Here is a 19,685-nt window from a genome sequence, read left to right as displayed (position 1 = left end):
TGCCCCCGCTGCGTCCTGGGGCCCCGGTGGCTGGGGAGCTGCCAGGGGATTCCTCCCCGCTGCCCTCAGCCACAGCGCCTGCGAAGCTACCGTGGGATTCCCCCCAGGCTGCCCACAGTCACGGAATTCCACCACAGGAGGTGACGGTACCTTGCAGCTCCCAGCGGCCGAGGGCTGAAATCACAGAGGTGACTTCCACGACCTCCGTGACCAAATCGTAGCCTTAATTATGCCTATTAAAAATACTTAAGTAATACTTACTATATACAAGTAAACACACACAGGAAAAAGAGTAATGATGAGAAAAGAGCCCTATTCCGGTTTTGGGTATATATGTTCAATACCTTGATGCAAAGCAGATGCGTCATTACACCCAGTCTAAACTATTTTGTAAAAATAGTGCCAGTTCACCTTGGCTAGTTACATGAAGAAGCACATCTGGATTTCTCAGTAATTCAAACATTGTCACTCAGGACAGGGAAGTGTACAAAATAACTATTAATGAAGGATGTATTTGGATTGAAACAGAGGGAAGCGTTGCTCTTGAAAATTCCCATTTGAAATGAAAAATAATCACTATGACAAGGGAAAGTATTTTCCCATAGACTTGTCTACTCTATATTATGAAAGATGGGTCTAAATGATATACACTATATTGAATAATGCACATGCTTCTATTCAGGGCCGTTCTTAGACCAAATGGCACCCGAGGCGAGGGACATCTTCACCCTCCCCCACTTGATAAACTTTTGAATACCTTATTTTTTTATTGGATTTGTACCCCTTTTCATGCATTTGATGCACAATTTGCATGTATGATTTATCCCTGTCATATAAGACAATAAATTTGTACTCTAGGATCTGTAAATCTGTATTTATTCATGCCATATATAAGCAAATAAAAAAATGTTTCCTCTAAGCCTATAGAAACTTTTTAATTTTAAGAATAACTGAAATGTACTAACATCAAGAAATTGAACTGTGCACCAACACTGGGGGGGGGGGGGCAGTATTAAATAGTGTTACAGTAGGTGACAGCCTTAGAATGCTAAACCTAGTCCTTTAGTTCAAAAGGTCGCAAACCGAAACACAGTGTCACAGAGATCCAAAGACTGGCCAATGGCATTTTCAAGCCATAAAACAGAAAGCGATGTCAGTCTCTCGTCTGCCATCGTCGATCAAAGATGTGTTTTAATGAACCTGAGATTCAAAAAGTTCTACTTGCAACTGTAACCGGCAGCGTGAGCGGAATCCTCAAAGCTATCCATACATTAGGAATAGCGTCCTTCAGCTCTACATTGTGAGTGAATTGGAGAACTTGGAGTGGAGAGTGCTTCCCATGTGGCAAAATGTGATGGATGTTGTCCAGTTCGACACAGACAGTATCATTAACATCCGAACATTCTCCATGTGTCAATATCTACTGAAGGTCTGTACCAATTGTTCACGAGTGTTTTTCTGTCTTACTAAGGTCAGACAACTGCCCAAGTCTTTTTGTGGTCCTTCATTTGTTCGAACCTTTCTTCAATGGACACTCAAGCAGTGTCAATGAGTGAGCAAAAAACCCTCCCTCTTGAATTTTTCTTCCGAGCTTCTCATCACTTCATCTCTATCCTCGTTACCAAACTGTCTCTTCTTCCAATTAATATGCTTTTTCTGCCATTTCTTTGTCAGCAGTGATGGCACCTGTGTAGACCACAACATAATCAAGGCAGCTTCTCATCAAAGTAGTAGCAGTCACGACGGCAAAAGCATGGCAGAAGAACTAACAATATTTCTTTTATATTGTTGTTTAGATAGGTGTTTGATAGATATCTCTGGTATCTCATTAAATATGTCCTTTATTAGTTGCTACTTACACTCTTCACCTCTTAAAACACAAGTACACTTTCACAATTACACAGTAAAACAAGGTTTACAATATTGCACCTGGGCTCCAACTTCACTACGGTTTGTTTTTATATCTCACTAACTGACTGGTGATGCCCCACCCCCTCATATACCCACAAGGGCATGGCTGACAACATTTTAGGAGGTTCAAGGAAAATGAATTCTCAGAAAATCTGGAAGTGCCACAAAATTCCACAAAAGTTCAGAACATCCTAGGAGGTTAGTAAAAAATTAATCCACTTACAAAATATCTGAAATAGTAATAATCAAAGACCATCTGACCTGCATGGGGGAGAATTGTGGCACTATACCCTGGCCCTTTTGTCGCTAACAACAAAAATAGCACCCTAATCCCGGTGCCCCCCAACCCTGGCACCCTGGGCGTTGCCTCAGCACCACTGCTGCTATGGCCAAGAGTGTGGCAATCAAAAAGTAGCTGCAACTGCCTAGCAACTAACGGTGCAAAGCAGGAAATTCTGGCCAGGTGTGGTATATGGTCAAGGAAGCTGGGGGGTATATGATCAGAGGGGGGCTGGTGCGTGCTAAATCAGCACATGCCTTTAGCAGACTCCACTGTAGGCTCTTATGGAATCCTGACTGAAAATTAAAGCTGATTCTCTCAAGTGGACAATCCTGAGAGAAGGTGATGCTAAATCTACCCTGATGTTTCAGTGGCATGTTGGCATAGGGAAGTGTAATTAGTACCAGGTTCAGTACCTGGACTGGTGGTTGGGAATGTGCCAATTTTTGATCAACAAATAAATTGTAGAGGAATATATAATATGGGTGCCTGTTACCTCCAAAGGTTAAGAAGGTTTTCTTCCAATGAAAAACAATACAAATGAACACATTGAAAGAAAATGCCAATTATATTGTATCAGCATATTTAAAGTAGGCTTCCTCGTATCCTAATTTTCTTCATATCTGTTTCTATGCAGTGACAGTGTAAATATGGAAGAAGAACTAGTGCTAAAATAAACTAAAATAACCTGATCTAATTTACTTGGAACATGCAACACAAATGTCTGACACGCTAATGAATTACAAACAAACCACTTACCATCTTGTCTTAATGCAATGCAAACAAAGAATGAGGTTTGGTTTCCTTTGCCTACATTCTGCTATCAAATTCATGATTCAGCCCCTGCAGAATCCCTCCACCTTCCCACCATGAAGGAATACAAGGGGACAGATAATGGCGGCTCAGTCTGAGAAGATTTAAAATTTCCCCTCACCTCACGGCCTAATAGGATCTCCCAGTGCTTGTGGGTCATGTGTTCAGGTTTACCACAGAAACTGGAACCGTAAAGCCTCTTACCATGCTCAAAAGACACTAGACAGACATTAGGACCATATTGATCCCCATACCATTGGGGACGGGAGGTGTTGAAGGATGGGGTGTTATCTCTGTACTTATTATCCCGTACTTCCAAGACACAGTGAGAAAAGTGGAAAAACAAAACAAAACAAACAAATAACCAAAAAGCCACCTTGCCAATACTGCCCAGAAGAAAAAGTTCCTTTCTGACCCCAGAAGGTGATTGGGTTAGACCCACAACAAGCCTGGAAACCCAGCTCTGACAGATACAGCACTTATAAGGCAGGGGAGTGGGGCACCTTCCAGCAGCAAAAATGACTGTTGTGTGCCTGGGGATTCATACCATGGGGAGTGATGGTGGGGTCTTTCACTGGAGCCAATCAGCTCCCTCAGCCTCCTAAACTGGCCAATGCATGCCCAAGCAAAGTGGAGATTCTACTCTACTCTCCAAAGCCCAGGCTCAAGTAGACCCACTATGTGCATGCTGAGCACTCAGGAGAGACAAGGAGGATAACCTTGGTACCCCATTGCCTTCTTCCAACCAGTACTCCAGGGAGTGGGCACCTCCTCTGCTGGTCTGATCAAATCACCCCTCTCAATCCCTTTCTAAAATAAGAAGGGATATTTGAAGATGCCTTTTCCCAGTCCACAACTCCTCCCACCAAACCATGTGTGAAGTAATGAAGAATTTGTCTTCTTGTCAGATTAAACAAATCCATGTGATAAACCAGGATCCAGAGGTCCATCCTTGATAACCATTGCTTTGTTCTGACAGAGAATGGGTTCTCACAGTATTCCAGCAGCACAGAACAATATTGTTTTGTGGTGGTGATGGGGTATGTGTGTGTGAATAACATGTTTCCTATTGTCTTTAAGTCTCAATTACACAAGTTCTACTATTTTGCCTGGCTATACAGGACTGTGCTCACATGCAAACACACACACACACACACACTTTCTGAGATTCCATATATTGTAGAATAAATTGTGATCTTTTTATGCTCCTACATATTTGTTCTTGAATTTGCTGATTATGCATATGCTACATTTAAAACAATATAAGCACTTGTGTTTAATTCAATTAATTCAATTTTTATTTTTTATATTATACTTGATGAGTAATTGTCATAATTTTACAGCTTAATTTCTTCCTCAGTGATGATTCACTTATATGATCTATACAATTTCATAGATTACAAAGCTAGAAAGGATAATTTATTCTGACCTCCATACCACAAGCCAGAGCTCTTTACTCAATAATTCTTACACAGAGCCCAATTACTTGTGGATGAAATAGAGGATATCTTTTATATCCATATCTATATCTCCAAGCGATGGAGAATGTACCACATCTCTTGGTTATCTGTTCCTCTGGTTAATTTGTGCCTTGTTTTCCATTTGAATTTTTCTAGCTTCAACTTCCAGTTATTGGATCTTGTTTCATCTTTTTCTAATACATTGAGTGCTATCCTCAGTTATCTTCCCCTTCTGTAAGTACTTATAGATCTTGATCAAGTCATCTCTTAATCTCCTCTTCAATAAAATAATAGTTTCACCTCTTTAAGTCTCTCAATGTAAGCTGTGTTTTCTATATACCAGTTCATTGTTTGAGCTCTCTATACACACTCCTATTTTTCAACATCCAGTTTAAATTGTGGACATCAAAACTTTGTCACAGTATTCTGCCTCACCAATATTGTAATGAGAAGTAATTCCAGTTCCCTATCCCCACTCATTTCTCACTTTTTTATATATCCAAGGAATACATTCGCACTCCAATCCACAGTATTCCACTGGAAGGCCATGTTCAATTTATTATAAACTGTCACCCATAAATCTTTTTTCAGAGTAATTGTTTTCCAGGATACAGTCCCCCATCATGTAAGTGTGGCCTATGTCCTTTGTTCCTAGATATATGACTTTGCCTTTTGGCTCAGTTAAAACAAATGTACAATTGTGTCTCACACACCAAACTCTCCAGATAGATCTGTAGAAATTTTAATTTAGTACTGCATTTTAATTTACTACTGCATTAACCTTTGTGTCACCTGCAAAGTTAATCAGCAATGATTTCATGGTTTCTTCTACGTTATTGATAAAAATACTAAATGGCAATGGGTGGAGCACAAATACCTTTCAGACTTCACTACCCCCATGCTTGTCCATTAAGAATTACATTATGAGGTCAATCAATTAGCCACTTGTTAATCCCTTTATTATATAATATATTGAATTTATATAGTACTTTTTTTATTCAGAATGTCATGTTATACTAAGTCAATCAGTTTGCAGATGACTAAATATATTATGTCAACGCACTTACCTGTATCAAACTTCTAATTTAATCAAAGAATGACATAAAATTAATTCAACAAGCTCTAAAGTCCTTGAAACTGTGTTTTCTGTCAAAAAGCATGTAAAATTATATTCACATCCTGTAAGTCTTTATCAATTGAGATTTAGATTAAATTCACCCCTTTAAACAAGAATGATAACCATGACATCTAAATCTTATATACAAAAACAACATGTATGTATGTATGTATATCCTTTTATAATGTGTCATTTTATAAGAGGCAAACAATACTAAGCAAAACAAATAGTAAAAAAGATTTTGAATAGTGTACTGTCCAAAGGCATGAGTGGGTACAGTACAGTTAGCAATATATAGAAGAAGTGCTTCTTTTTTACAAGGCGATAACCATGTCTTGGGCTGAATATACATGGAGGCCAAGGCTCCCCAGGTATTTTGGATTCAGAGTTTATTAGCCCAGGATACACTTACTGCAGCATTAAGAGAGGAAGCTCTATTGTTATTATTATGCTGACATAATAATAGGTTGGTATTATTAAGATGGCATTTTAATAGAATATTAAGAATTAAAATGAAATAAAATAAACTATAAAAGCCTAAAAGCATTTGGTGCATCCTCTTCACTCCCCCATTTTATCCCCCTTTTCTCCATCATTTCCCAGTCTCCCTCCTTCATATGCATCCTTCCCAATAACTCCTCTTATTGGCAAGTCTCTTTCTTTTAGATTAGGTATACATATTTTTATATTATTTCAAAAATAATAATATTTGGAAGGAGGAACTGGTATTCCATTGTAAACAACCAATATAAACATTATAAAAGTTACTGTGGGGACAACAGAGATAATGGAGCTCAGAAAAGTTTAAACATTAAAACAAACAAACAAATAAAACACTTTCCCTTTTATCAGGTTCAGTCTCATTTAATTTTGTTTGAATATATTGTTGATTTATTTATATTATGGAGTTTTCTTCATCACTCTACAGATGTGAGAAGCTGAAGTGGTACCCTTTCAGAAGGAAAACAGCTGGAAAATTCTTAGTACAGAAGCTAACCAGATCAGAACAATTACAATAACCAATTCCAAGTGTACAGTTATAGAGAAATGGCCATGTAGCGATTGTGCAAGACCCTGCCTTCTGACTAATTAATACAGATTGTCAAGTATGGGATTTGCATACTGTAAAACTGCTCAGAAGATCAGTAATTATACGTATTAGTCAACAGAACCAATTAGTGCACAGGGAACTGTGCACCTAGGAAAAATGTAAAGAACTCTATTAATGACTGTCAGAATTCTTGCGCAAGGACTGGCTGAGACAATCCAATTTAATCATAAAATATTGTCATAATTATTGTTATAAATAAGTAGAAATGAGAAGACACTTGTATTACTACTACTGTCAACAACAATGAGAATTTTTCAGATAATTCTCTTCTATTCTGTTCAGGTTCTTATACCATACTCATCATCATATCTGAACACTTTCCAATAATTTATGAAGCAACATGACTAACATCTGTCACATGTGGCTTTTAATTTCTTTCATCTTTTTCCCAGGGAAAAATGTGTGTTCAATTAAGTGGTTTGTTTTGGTGTTTTTTTTTTAAATAAATTATATATACACTTTGTCAGGTGTTTATATTAGAGAAGGCAAGGTTGAAGAAGTACACTTTACACTTGCAGCAGAAGGTGATGAAGGTTGTGACGGTTCTTAATTAGCAGAGGAAGTAGTACAAGTCACTAGTATAACAAAATAACAATATTAACAGCACTTAGCTTTAGTACAAGAGCATTTAATTTTGCTATGGACATTCTGGCTTTCCACAATCACTGAAGAACCTAAATTGAGAGATGTTCTATAACTATATAGGTTTTTAGATGGAATATGATGCTTATGCTACTGAATCTTCTCTTCCATGTGGAAATCTTATTTTAAATGAATGTTGTGTATTTGATTAGGTAATTACAGCATTTAGTTCCTTCACTGACTAGTTGTGGAATCGCACAACAGATTAGTGTGCTTTAGCTAGATTATTTCAGAAATGAATGTTCTCTTTTCAGATCTATGTAATGGAATTTTTTTCACTATATCAAATAATACATTTAAAAATATTTAAAATTATTGGCAGTATCTAAGTAAATTATTCTTAATTAGTCCATGAACGCAATAATACAAGGTTATTATAATTACTGTAATAACAATATGCATAAAAGGTACTTAATCTTTCTTTGTCTCTTTTGCCTTGGGTTATGGACTCAAAATTTTGTGCGGGTGCTATGTAAAAAAATTTACCTGTATTTACTCCTCACTATGGTGTAATCAGAAAAGCATTCACACATGAGAAAACATAAGGGAAGTACAAAATGAATTAGACATGCCACTCCCAGAGACAAAGACTGCAAGTCTAGTCTTGTTTCCATTGGAATCAAAGGTTGCCACTGACTTCAAAGGTATGAGTGATTGGCTCATTGTGTGCAACAGGCTGAACTTTACCCCTTCACAGCATACATGTATGTCTGAAAAATAACACCTTTCAACACACTCTTTGACTTAATCTATTGTATGTGCATTACCTGTATATTCAAGATGAAACCCAGCAGCTGAAACACTAATATCAGACTGAAAGTTTAGGTATAAGTTGTTAGATGTGCTGTTGAGCAATAGAGGAATTGTAGTTCCTGAAAAGAGAAAGCAAAATATTATTCCATTATGACGATGCTTCAAAGCAGAAATCCAGAGTTATTCATAAGTAGCTATATGATATTCTTCCAGAAAAATGTAAATAAAAAAGGCACAGAAGTTCACCGAATATACCGTATAACCAGCTTCAGCTAGAGGGCATCACTGTGGGAGAGTTGTTGTATACCAGTTCCTCTTAGAGATTTGATAACATGCTCAATGTGTCACAGGCTTGGAGGAGAGAGCTGTAGTTACTAGAGCCATTTGGTCGAATCTGCAGATTTCCCACTCACACACTTTTATTAGGAAAAGGAGTATTATTTATTAAGAGTGGCATAAAAGAAAGGTGCAAATACTATAATCACTATGATCTGAACAGTTACAATTAAATATAACAAGCAATTCTTAACACATCTCCATTGCTAGTCAGCTTATTACTTGTCAATATCAAAGCACACATGGGTTTGAGGAGGATTTTGGAGGACAGGACAGTGGTCTTATAGAGTAGTTCCTGGATGACTTTTAACAAAAAGGAAGGGGTGGAATGGAAGAAAGTACAACAAGGGTGTGGATGATCTAGAGAAGATAAAAGCCATACTTTAAGAGATAATGGAGATTTTTTTCAAAGAAAAATCAATGAATCAATCTGATACACAAACTCTTCTGCCAAGAAAAACAGAGAGAAACACTTCTTTTGGTTCTGGACTTCTGTGCTCTTTCATTTTGTGCATTGTGACAGCTATTAAGAGTTTTCTTTTCATGAGAGGGTTGGCTGAAGGTTGGGGAAATGGTGGATATTAATTGGCCATCCTTTATATTAAGCTGAAATGCATGTTTTAAGTTAATTTAATTTAATTTAATGGAGAAGGCAGCCAGGGAATAGGATGGTTAACTATTTATTAAAATTTCTCTAAGATCTGTGCCCTCACAAACCCCGTTGCAGGACTGTGGACTAAATAAATAGTAACATTAAAAAAAAAACAAAAAAAAAACAAAAACAGAATAGAAATACAGGAGTGTATTTTTGGAACCGAAGACCATTATTTTTCTATATGTATGAAACCACTGAATCATTACAGCAGTAGGAGATGACATCCATGGGAATATTGCATGTACTTTGAGGCCCTCTAAATTTCACTCGTAATATATTTTAAAAAATCTTTCAAGTTTTCAGCATTACGATTCAAGGCCCTGTTGGCTGGAACAAAGGCTATAACAAGTGTGAACTGTCACTTTCAGAAGAAACACAGAAAAGAACTACAAAGAGCTTTGTGTTTACAATAAAGAGCTGCATCTATAATTTACTTGGTATACACTCTCCTCACTCACCTGAATAACTTCCAAGCCTTGGAGCATTGTTGTCAGCACCATCGTAAAAGTCCAAAGAATCCCAGTTGTGCTCTGTAGCAAAACTCACAACCTGCACCTAACAATGAAAATGAAAGGCACAGAGTATGATTTAATTTACAGAAAAAATCTGTAAATTATAGTCTGTGTCTACTTATGCCAACATCAATCCTGTAGTTACAAGTTGTCATTTTGAATCATGCAAAAGTTGTGTAATGCTATGCTCTTTATTGGGAGTAGAAAACCACAGCTCCTGAAGCTAGCAAAAAATGTTTCTTTGTTTTTTTTCAAATCTCTGATTCTGACTTATAAATTTTGTGACCATTAGCTAGGACAATATGTTGCCTCTGAAAGGAACCACAGAGCCTTGTGTGCAAACTGAGGACACACTATGGCTCGATGGATGATATTTGAAGACCACTGAGGGGGAAAATGGAACAAAAGGCCAGATTTATATAGGTATTCAGGCACATAAAGACGTACATAAGAACGGCCCTACTGGGTCAGAGCAAAGGTCCATCAAGGCTAGTATCCTGTTTTCTGACAGTAGCCAGTGCCAGATGCCCCAGAGGGAATGAACAGAACTGCAAGATCTCTTTCTTGTGTGGTAACAGCTAATTTAGACCCCATTATTTTATATCGTGACAGGATCAGGCCAGATGGCTACAGGAGTGTAATTTTTTTTTTGAAGCAAAAAAAAAATTATTTGCCTAACACACTTACACAAATCACCAAAGAAGATAAAACTATGCAACAAAACAAAAGCAAATGCAATGTATAACACAGCAGCCTTCAGGGGAGAGAAGTGTTCAGGCTTGCCTTGGCCCAGAGCGGGGGGGCTTCCTCGACACTCATGGTCTTCCACCCCCTCGATTTACGTAGTGCCACGCCCAGTGTCACCAACTATTCCTCTCCTGAGAGTGCCCAACAAGATGGGCAAGGCTGCGCAGTGGGCAGTTTGGGGGGGGGTGAGTGCACCCACGTGTGAAAAGGACCCTCTTAGGTGACGGTGATGATGGTATCCACAGCGGCAATGGCTGGGGCTGGGGTCTCTCGCTCTTCCCCTCAATCAAAGGGTCAGATGGAGGGAACTGGATGGGGTCACTGAGCAGAGAACCTCAGACAACGCCCACTGCTCCTCGAAGGCGTCAAGGGAGTCGTGGACGCTGCCCAGAGGAACTCCACCCGGATACGTGAGTGTACTGAGGATCAGAAAACGGCCCTACAATCGCAGGAAGCTTCATTGGCCAACCTCCTCTCTCGGGTTTTATAGATGGCTGTTTTAGCTAGGGCTAGGAGGAGGTTAACCAGGAGATCCTGCGACTTTATGGGGCCACGGATGGGGAGTGTGTAAACGAAAAGGTGAGGGGAAAAATGCAGCCAAAGGCGTAATAAAATATTCGTGAGGAGCTGGAAAAGGGGCTGCAGCCTGGCACACACTAAATATATGTGTGCCAGGGTTTCCCTCACCTTGCAAAAAGGGCAAGTATCTGGGATGGGGGTGAACCGCATCAAAACACACCCGTGCTCACAGCTCCGTGAAGAAGCCGCCAACTGATGTCCCTGACGGGCCTTGGGACCAAGGTGGAATACAGGCTGGCCCACCGGGGCTGCTCACCCTCCAAAGGTGGCAGGAGGTCCTGCCACTTTGTATCGGGGTGGGACACCAGGGTGAGGGTGTGAAGGGTGTGAAGCGTGAGTGTGTATAGATGTTTCCTTGGCATGGTTTGGAAGCTGACCGGCTGCAGTTCATGCAGCTGGCTCGCAGTGAAAGGGTGAGGGGTTTGTTGGGATCTATGGGGCAGGGGCCCAATTGAAAGGTCCAGTGGGTCTGGGGTAGAGGGTGGGCGGGGTGCACCCTCGCGAAGGGCTCGGTTGAGATAAGCCCAAGCAGCGGGCATCAAAGCAGCCTTCATCTCCTGAAGTACGTGCCGGGGGGGGGTACGAGGTCTGGAGAGCCCCATGCGCTGAATGAGCGTCAGGGGATCCAGCCAGTCTCCCTAGTCGTAGTCCAGGAGGTCTCCAACTCTCGTGACTTCCGCCAGGACCAAACTCTGGCGCACCGAGCGGGACTCTGCCACCTGCACATGGAGCTGTGGGTTGTGTAGCAGGGGCTCCGCGAGGAGATCTGCTCCCACGGTGGCCGTCGCGGACCTGGTCATTGAAAACAGTTTCCAGGTCCGGAGGAGGTCCTGGTAGAAGACCGGCAGCCTGGAGAGGTCTTGCGGAAAACCTCTCGGACAGAGATAAAGGAGCTGCCGGTCATATCAGAGCCCTTGGAAGCGGCGTAGGAAGGTGTGCGCCAATATGCTCCACGTCGAACTACCTGCACTGTAGAGGAGCCTCTGCAGGGCCTGGAGGCGGAAGACACGGACCTGAGTGTGCAGACACTTCAAGCCCTGCCCTCCTTCCTTCAGGAGTAGATGAAGAACCCCAACAGGGGTCCAGTGCATTCCTGACCAAAAGAACTCCAGAATCGATGTCCGGAGGTTGGTCAGGAAACCCAGGGCCGGGATCAGGGTGTTGAGCCGGTTCCAGAGCATGGACAGGACTAGTTGGTTAAGAACCAGCGCTCTCTTCCTCGGAGGGAGAGACATCGGAGTAGCCTCGTCCATTTCCAGAGCTGCTCTATCACCCCCTCTTCTAAATTTTGCTAGTTCTCCGGTGGAGAAGGGTGCGTGGCAGAAAGGTAAATGCCTAGGTAGAGCAGCGGACCCACATTCCACCGGATAGTCTGAAGCGTGGGTGGGAGGGAGTTCACCTGTCACTAGTCCCCCACCGCCAAGCCAGAGCTCTTGACCCAGTTGACTTGGGCGGAGGAGGCTGCCGAATAGATGGCCTGGCAAGCCTCCACCCGCACCAAGTTGCCCGGGTCCTGGATCATGAGGAGCACGTCATCGGCGTACGCTGACAGGACCAGCTGCAGCTCCGGCTCCCACAGCACCAACCCTCTCAACCTCCTTTGGAGGAGACAGAGGAAGGGCTCGATTGCCAGAGCGTACAGCTGGCCCGAGAGGGGGCATCCCTGCCATACTCCTTGCCCGAAGCTGACCGGTTCGGTCAGGGTCCAGTTGAGCCTAACCAGACACTCCGCGGAGGCATACAGCACCCGGAGAAAACTCACAAACTGAGGTCCAAATCCAAAAGCCTGCAAAGTGCCCAGGTGGTACCCATGGTCCACTCTATCGAAAGCCTTCTCCTGATCAAGAGACAGGAGGGCGAACGACGGACCGTCTCTATGCCCGAATTCCAAAAGGTCTCGGACTAGAAATAGGTTGTCAAAAATGCTGTGGCTTGGGACAGCGTAGGTCTGGTCTGGGTGGATCACGTCTGCCAGCACAGACCCTAGCCGCAGCGAGATTGCTTTCGCTATGATTTTGTAGTCCGTGCTAAGGATTGAGACGGGACGCCAATTTCGTAAATCGAGGAGGTCCCCCTTCTTTGGCAACAAGGTGAGCACCGCTCACCTGCACGAAAGAGGGAGGACCCAGCCCTGCAAAGAGTCAGCCCAGACAGTGGCTAGGTCTGGGCCAAGGATGTCCCAGAACGCGCGGTAGAACTCCACAGTCAGCCCGTCCATGTCCGGAGATTTATTGGTGGGCATGCGAGGGAGGGCTTCCGTGAACTCGGCCAGGGTGAGAGGCAGCTCTAGTCGGTCTCGGTCGCCCGCGCTGATCGTAGGGAGTTCCTCCCACAGCACCCTGCAAGCGCCAGGATCGGTCGGATCCGGGGAGAAAAGGCTTGTGTAGAAGTCACGGGCCCTCCCACACATCTCCACCGAATCCGTGAGGGGGGTGCCATCTTCTGCTAAAAAGCAGGTTACGTGTTTTTTGGCCCCCCTCGTTTTCTCCAGGGCGTAGAAGAAGCGGGAGCCGCGATCCATGTCCCGAAGGAGGCGGATGCGGGATTAAACAAAGGCACCTCGGGCCCGATGGTCCTCGAGGGCCCGGAGCTCCTCCCACTTCTCCCGGCACGCTCTGCAGAGGAACAGGTCCTCGGGGCTGGCGGCCAGACACCTCTCCAGCTCTAAGACCTCCCGTTCCAACTGCTCTATCGCCACATTTTTCCGTCGTCTGGTGCCCTGGGTGTAGTCACGGCAGAAGAGCTTGGCGCGCACCTTCCCGAGATCCTACCATCGCCGCGCCAAGGGAAAGGCACGCCGCTGCTCTCACCAGGCCAGCCAGAACTCCCGGAAAGACATCACGAATGCCTCATCCTCCAACAGGCTGTTGTTAAAATGCCAATAGGCCAGCCCCGGCCTCTCTGCATGGAGGGAGGCTGTTATGGTGGCTAGATGATGGTCGGAAAATGGGGCCGGCCGAATGTTGGAAGAGTGGGCTCGTGAAAGATGGAAACGTGATAAATAAATACAGTCGAACCAGGAGTGGTGTGACCAATGGGCCTCCACCAGGACAAAGGTGAACATGGAAGTATCATCCGGGTGGTGGTCACGCCAGACATCCACTAGGGAGTGATGTTCGACTATTTCTCGGAGAATGTTCACGGCGGCCGGGCTCAGCTCTGTCCCCGAGCGGACCTGCTCCTCGAGGGTGGTGTTAAAGTCCCCTCCCAGGACTAGGTACTCATGAGAATCTAGGGTGCTGAGGAAGGCAGAGACACCCACTGATAGAATTGCAGATGCTTCGGGCTCGTTGTCGGGGCATAGATGTTAACGAGGTTGATCATGAGCCCCTCCATATAGACTCGGAGATGCAGCAGGTGGCCCAGCATGGCCTCAGTGACCCCTAGATCCACGGGCTGTAGGTCGGGGGGGAACAGGGTCGCCACTCCAGCCTGTCGAATCGTGAAATGGCTAAAGTAGACCCCGTTCCCCCACTCCAGCCGCCAGCTGTCCTCGGTGGTCAGATCCGTATGGGTCTCCTGCAGGAAAACCACAGAGTACCCCCTCTCCCCAAGGAAAGAGAACACTTGGGACCTGCAGAGAGCCATCCTACAGCCCCGGGTGTTCGAAGTTGCAATAATGAGAGGCATCATGAGGAGGGCTGGGGGGGGCGGTGGTTCCTTGTTGGCAGGGGCGTTCGCGGCCCCCAGCGAGTCGCGCAACAATCCGTGACCCGTCCTGTAAGTGAATAAATTATCACAGAAGCTGCGGACACACCCGTAGGCCGCGGCACCTTGCCTTCCTGTCCCTCTACCCTCCCTTATGAGGGCCCTTGTGGCTTGGAGGATTTGGTCAAAGTCCCCCCATCGCTGGAGAGCTGCTAGCTGTACCTTGTTGCGGGAGCCACGGGTGTCTTCTAAAAACTCCTGCAACGCTTTTCGCAGCTCATGGTGGGGTGGGGTTGTGATTTCCTGGTTATTCCCTAGTGGGGCCCTTGGTGCAGCCTCGTGGTCCACTGAGGCGGGCAGGCAGGGTGCGGATCACCGACGGGGTGTCTGACAGGCTAAATTTATTAGGTCCGTCTGAAGCCTTGGGGTAAGAGGGGGTGGCAGAGGGAAAATTGCAGCTCCTAATGGGTCATGGCAGGAAAATGCAAAGGGGGATGTATATATGTATATATCCTCCTTGGGGGGGATCCGCTAAAAAAGGGAAGGAAATAACCCCAGGGGTGGCAAAACCATTACAGGAATCATAGAATCATAGAATCATAGAATATCAGGGTTGGAAGGGACCCCAGAAGGTCATCTAGTCCAACCCCCTGCTCAAAGCAGGACCAATTCCCAGTTAAATCATCCCAGCCAGGGCTTTGTCAAGCCTGACCTTAAAAACCTCTAAGGAAGGAGATTCTTCCACCTCCCTAGGTAACGCATTCCAGTGTTTCACCACCCTCTTAGTGAAAAAGTTTTTCCTAATATCCAATCTAAACCTCCCCCACTGCAACTTGAGACCATTACTCCTCGTTCTGTCATCTGCTACCATTGAGAACAGTCTAGAGCCATCCTCTTTGGAACCCCCTTTCAGGTAGTTGAAAGCAGCTATCAAATCCCCCCTCATTCTTCTCTTCTGCAGGCTAAACAATCCCAGCTCCCTCAGCCTCTCCTCATAAGTCATGTGTTCCAGTCCCCTAATCATTTTTGTTGCCCTTCGCTGGACTCTCTCCAATTTATCCACATCCTTCTTGAAGTGTGGGGCCCAAAACTGGACACAGTACTCCAGATGAGGCCTCACCAATGTCGAATAGAGGGGAACGATCACGTCCCTCGATCTGCTCGCTATGCCCCTACTTATACATCCCAAAATGCCATTGGCCTTCTTGGCAACAAGGGCACACTGCTGACTCATATCCAGCTTCTCGTCCACTGTCACCCCTAGGTCCTTTTCCGCAGAACTGCTGCCTAGCCATTCGGTCCCTAGTCTGAAGCTGTGCATTGGGTTCTTCCCTCCTAAGTGCAGGACCCTGCACTTATCCTTATTGAACCTCATCAGATTCCTTTTGGCCCAATCTTCCAATTGGTCTAGGTCCTTCTGTATCCTATCCCTCCCCTCCAGCATATCTACCACTCCTCCCAGTTTAGTATTATCCGCAAATTTGCTGAGAGTGCAATCCACACCATCCTCCAGATCATTTATGAAGATATTGAATAAAACCGACCCCAGGACCGACCCTTGGGGCACTCCACTTGATACCGGCTGCCAACTAGACATGGAGCCATTGATCACTACCCGTTGAGCCCGACAATCTAGCCAGCTTTCTACCCACCTGATAGTGCATTCATCCAGCCCATACTTCCTTAACTTGCTGACAAGAATACTATGGGAGACCGTGTCAAAAGCTTTGCTAAAGTCAAGAAACAATACATCCACTGCTTTCCCTTCATCCACAGAACCAGTAATCTCATCATAAAAGGCGATTAGATTAGTCAGGCGGAGATTAGATTAGATACTATGGGAGACCGTGTCAAAAGCTTTGCTAAAGTCAAGAAACAATACATCCACTGCTTTCCCTTCATCCACAGAACCAGTAATCTCATCATAAAAGGCGATTAGATTAGTCAGGCGGAGATTAGATTAGATACTATGGGAGACCGTGTCAAAAGCTTTGCTAAAGTCAAGAAACAATACATCCACTGCTTTCCCTTCATCCACAGAACCAGTAATCTCATCATAAAAGGCGATTAGATTAGTCAGGAGGAGGTGGATTGGGCAGGGACAGGGGAAGAGGCGAGGTTCTGGGCTTCGGGAGGCAAGCAGCAGAAAGGAGGCGTCTCCCGATCAGATTTGAGGGTTAAGGCGGTGGGGATGGGGCTCCCAGTGATGCCAGGTGCAGGCTCTGTGGTGGATTTGGCAGCTACAGCATCAGGTGGTGGACTACCTTCTGTAGGGTCCCTGCCCAGGAAGGCAGAGGGAGGGAGCATGGGGAAAGGGGAACTGGAGTGAGGTTGCCCAGATTGAGGTCAGCTGGCAGAAGGTCATCCTCTCCCTGGGTGACTGGGGTCAGACCTAGGGCCTCGATCTCCTCATACATGGAGGAGAGGTCGCCTTCCGCCACCCCGGGGGTCTCCACTCTGGCGATCGCCTCGACGGTCGCCTCGGGGTTCGTGGGGGTTTCGGGTGATGTCCGAGCAGAAGGGGCTTCCCCAGGGGACTCAGGGGGAGGGTCTCCTGTGGAGGGAAGATTCCCACCTTCCAGTGCTATCATGTTTTCCCCACCTGACACCAGCAGATGGATCTCACTCATGGGCAGAGCGGAAGGCTCAGTGTCAGATTGTTAGCAGTTAGGGCAGGGCTCCCTTGCTCGTCTGGGCGTTGTAGGGGAGGTGTCCCTTGGGCCTGGGCGGGAGTAGCAGTGGATCGAGCAGGAGGAGAGGTGGTTTCAGGTGCCGGGCAGCCAGGGGCGTCGGTAACGAGGGAGCTGATGTCCTGCTGGGTCTCGGGGGTCTCTGGTGCCCCTCCCCACCGGGCCAAGGAGCAGTCTCTTCGGACATGCCCCGCTGATTGGCAGAGGTAGCAATGGGCCTCTCCTGTAGAGTAGTAGACCCGGTAACGGGCTCCCTGGTAGGGGACTAGGAAGGACCCCTCGAGCGCCTCTCCATCATGTGCTGCCGGCAGCGGTAGAAGCTGCACTTGCCGGCGGAACGAGAGGATGTGACTGAGGGTGGGGTCCTTGCAGCCCAACGGGAGAGAGCTGATGACAGAGACGGATTTCCCCAGGGTGGAGAGAGCGGGTAACAGGGCGGCATTGGGTAAAAAAGGAGGGACGGACGTCAGGACTAGGCAGACGCCCAGGTCCTCTAGCGGCTCCAGGGGGACGAACACCCCCCCACCGCCAGGCCCTTCTCCACCACCTCCTGGGCGGCAGCCTCCGATGCTAAGAAAAAGACGACCTCCCCATATATTTTGGAGGCCGCCACAATAGCCGTGGGTCTTACCACCCTCGCCAACGCCTGCACGTATGTCTCCACGTGGGGCGAGGCGGGCACCAGGAGGCAACGGACGTCATGTTTCCTGGTCATGGTGGGAAAGGGGCCCTGGCCGCTATTGATGGTAGTGGAGGGGGTGGGTGGGCGAGATGACGAGGCAGCAGGCAGGGGGGCTGCCGCCACCCAGGCATACATCCTGGGGGCTGGGGAAGGGACACTCGTAGAGCTGATGGAGGGAACAGCGGGGAGGGACGCCGTGGTCAATGATGGGGCCACAGCGGTGGGGGCAGCCCCTGCCATGGAGGACCTGGTGGTTGTAGCGGGGCCCTTTCCCTTCTTCACACCCTGGCCTTGCCGGCCAACTCCCCTCCTAGAATCTGGGGGGGCGGTGGGCGTGGCAGCGGCTGTAGTTGCCCCGGTGCCTCCTGCTGCCGATGCCCCAGCGGGGGAGGTGGCAGGTGTTTTGGCAGCAGTGGTGGGGGGAGAGGCAGCTGAGGTTGTTAGAGGGGCCTCACCCCTTTCATTCCCTGCCATCATGAGTAGGGAGAGAAGGGAAGACACCAGAAGGAGGAGCGGGGAGGGGGAAGCAAATTAACCACTCCTCTCTGTTGGGATGCAGGCCGGGGGTGGGCAAATGGGTCGGCCTGGACAGCGGGAGGAAACAGGAGTTGGGTTCAGATAGTAGGGGAAAACTGTGGAGTGGACAGTCCGGGTGGAGGCGGGGCAGGGACGTGAACCCACGCACGTTTGTCCAAAGAGTCTCGTTTGGTCGGCTGTTGTTTCTGGTCTGGACGGTGGAATCAGGGCGAGCAGCTGAATCCAGAGGCAGATGGCAAGTTGCTAGCAGGGACGGACGGCAGAGGAGCCATGATGGTTGTAGTAGTGTTGGGGGGGGCACCAATGGATGGGGGGCAGCTCCATGCCACACTCCCTGTGCCCCTACAAATGCAGTCAAGACACAGTCAAAACCTCCCCCCACACGAGAGTACAGTTCAAAAGTTACTCAATCTTAAGGCCCCCTCCACGATGGTTTGTAGCTTCCCTGGGCGGTTTCTCTGTCGGCTGTCTTCTCTCCCGGGCTTTGTGTAGCATTCCAGAAATGCCGGACAGGTAAGAGAAATTTCTCTCAGCCGGGTACGGATCCACAAACAAATAGCAAACGGTTGGGTCTGGGGGCTTCCACTTCCCTCCTCTGGGGAGCAGCTCGGCAGTTCCCCAACTCCGGGGGTTTCAGCTGGAGCAGTAGCAGTGTCTGAGGGCAGGTGTGGTGGGGCTGGCAGCTAGCTGGCAGCCGACCAGCACTCAAACGGCAGCAGAAAAACAGCAAAAAAAAACCAAAACGAAGGAAAAGCGTCTGGCCCAATCGGGGGCAGGGGGAAGCTGAAGCAGGGGCAAAAAGTAAGGAAAGCCCAGGCCAGGGGGCTATAGGAGAGGAAAAGAAAGCAGATAGATTAGCAGCAAGCTAAGAAGATTCCTTTTCCCTTGGTAAGGGAGCAGGGAAGGTTTCAGAACAATCAGGAACCTTCTGGAGACAATTAAGACAGGCTGATTAGAACACCTGCAGCCAATCAAGAAGCTGTTAGAATCAATTAAGGCAGGCTAATCAGGGCACCTGGGTTCTAAAAAGGAGCTCACTTCAGTTTTTGGTGTGCGTGTGAGCAGCTGGGAGCAAGAGGCACTAGGAGCTGAGAGTGAGAATGCGGACTGTTGGAGGACTGAGGTGTACAAGCATTATCCGACACCAGGAGGAAGGTCCTATGGTGAGGAAAAAGAAAGTGTTGGGAGGAATCATAGAATATCAGGGTTGTA

At 46.5% G+C, this 19,685-nt stretch overlaps 1 protein-coding gene across 5 annotated transcripts in view; it reads right to left on the bottom strand.

Annotated features, from left to right (window-relative positions):
• Positions 1–19,685, bottom strand: part of CSMD3 (CUB and Sushi multiple domains 3) — a 1,204,651-nt gene that overhangs the window by 193,781 nt on the left and 991,185 nt on the right. For all 5 annotated transcript variants that reach the window (XM_073330296.1, XM_073330291.1, XM_073330295.1 and 2 more), the window contains 2 exons: positions 9,537–9,633; positions 8,102–8,206 (listed from right to left, as the gene is read on the bottom strand). In XM_073330296.1, coding sequence (XP_073186397.1) covers positions 8,102–8,206; positions 9,537–9,633 — 202 coding nt within the window. The remainder of the gene's footprint in view (positions 1–8,101; positions 8,207–9,536; positions 9,634–19,685) is intronic.

The sequence above is a fragment of the Lepidochelys kempii genome, chromosome 2, assembly GCF_965140265.1.
Source record: "Lepidochelys kempii isolate rLepKem1 chromosome 2, rLepKem1.hap2, whole genome shotgun sequence".
NCBI lineage: Eukaryota > Metazoa > Chordata > Testudines > Cheloniidae > Lepidochelys > Lepidochelys kempii.
The sequence above is the reverse complement of the archived record's forward strand: the minus strand, read 5'-3'. Positions and strand labels throughout refer to the sequence as shown.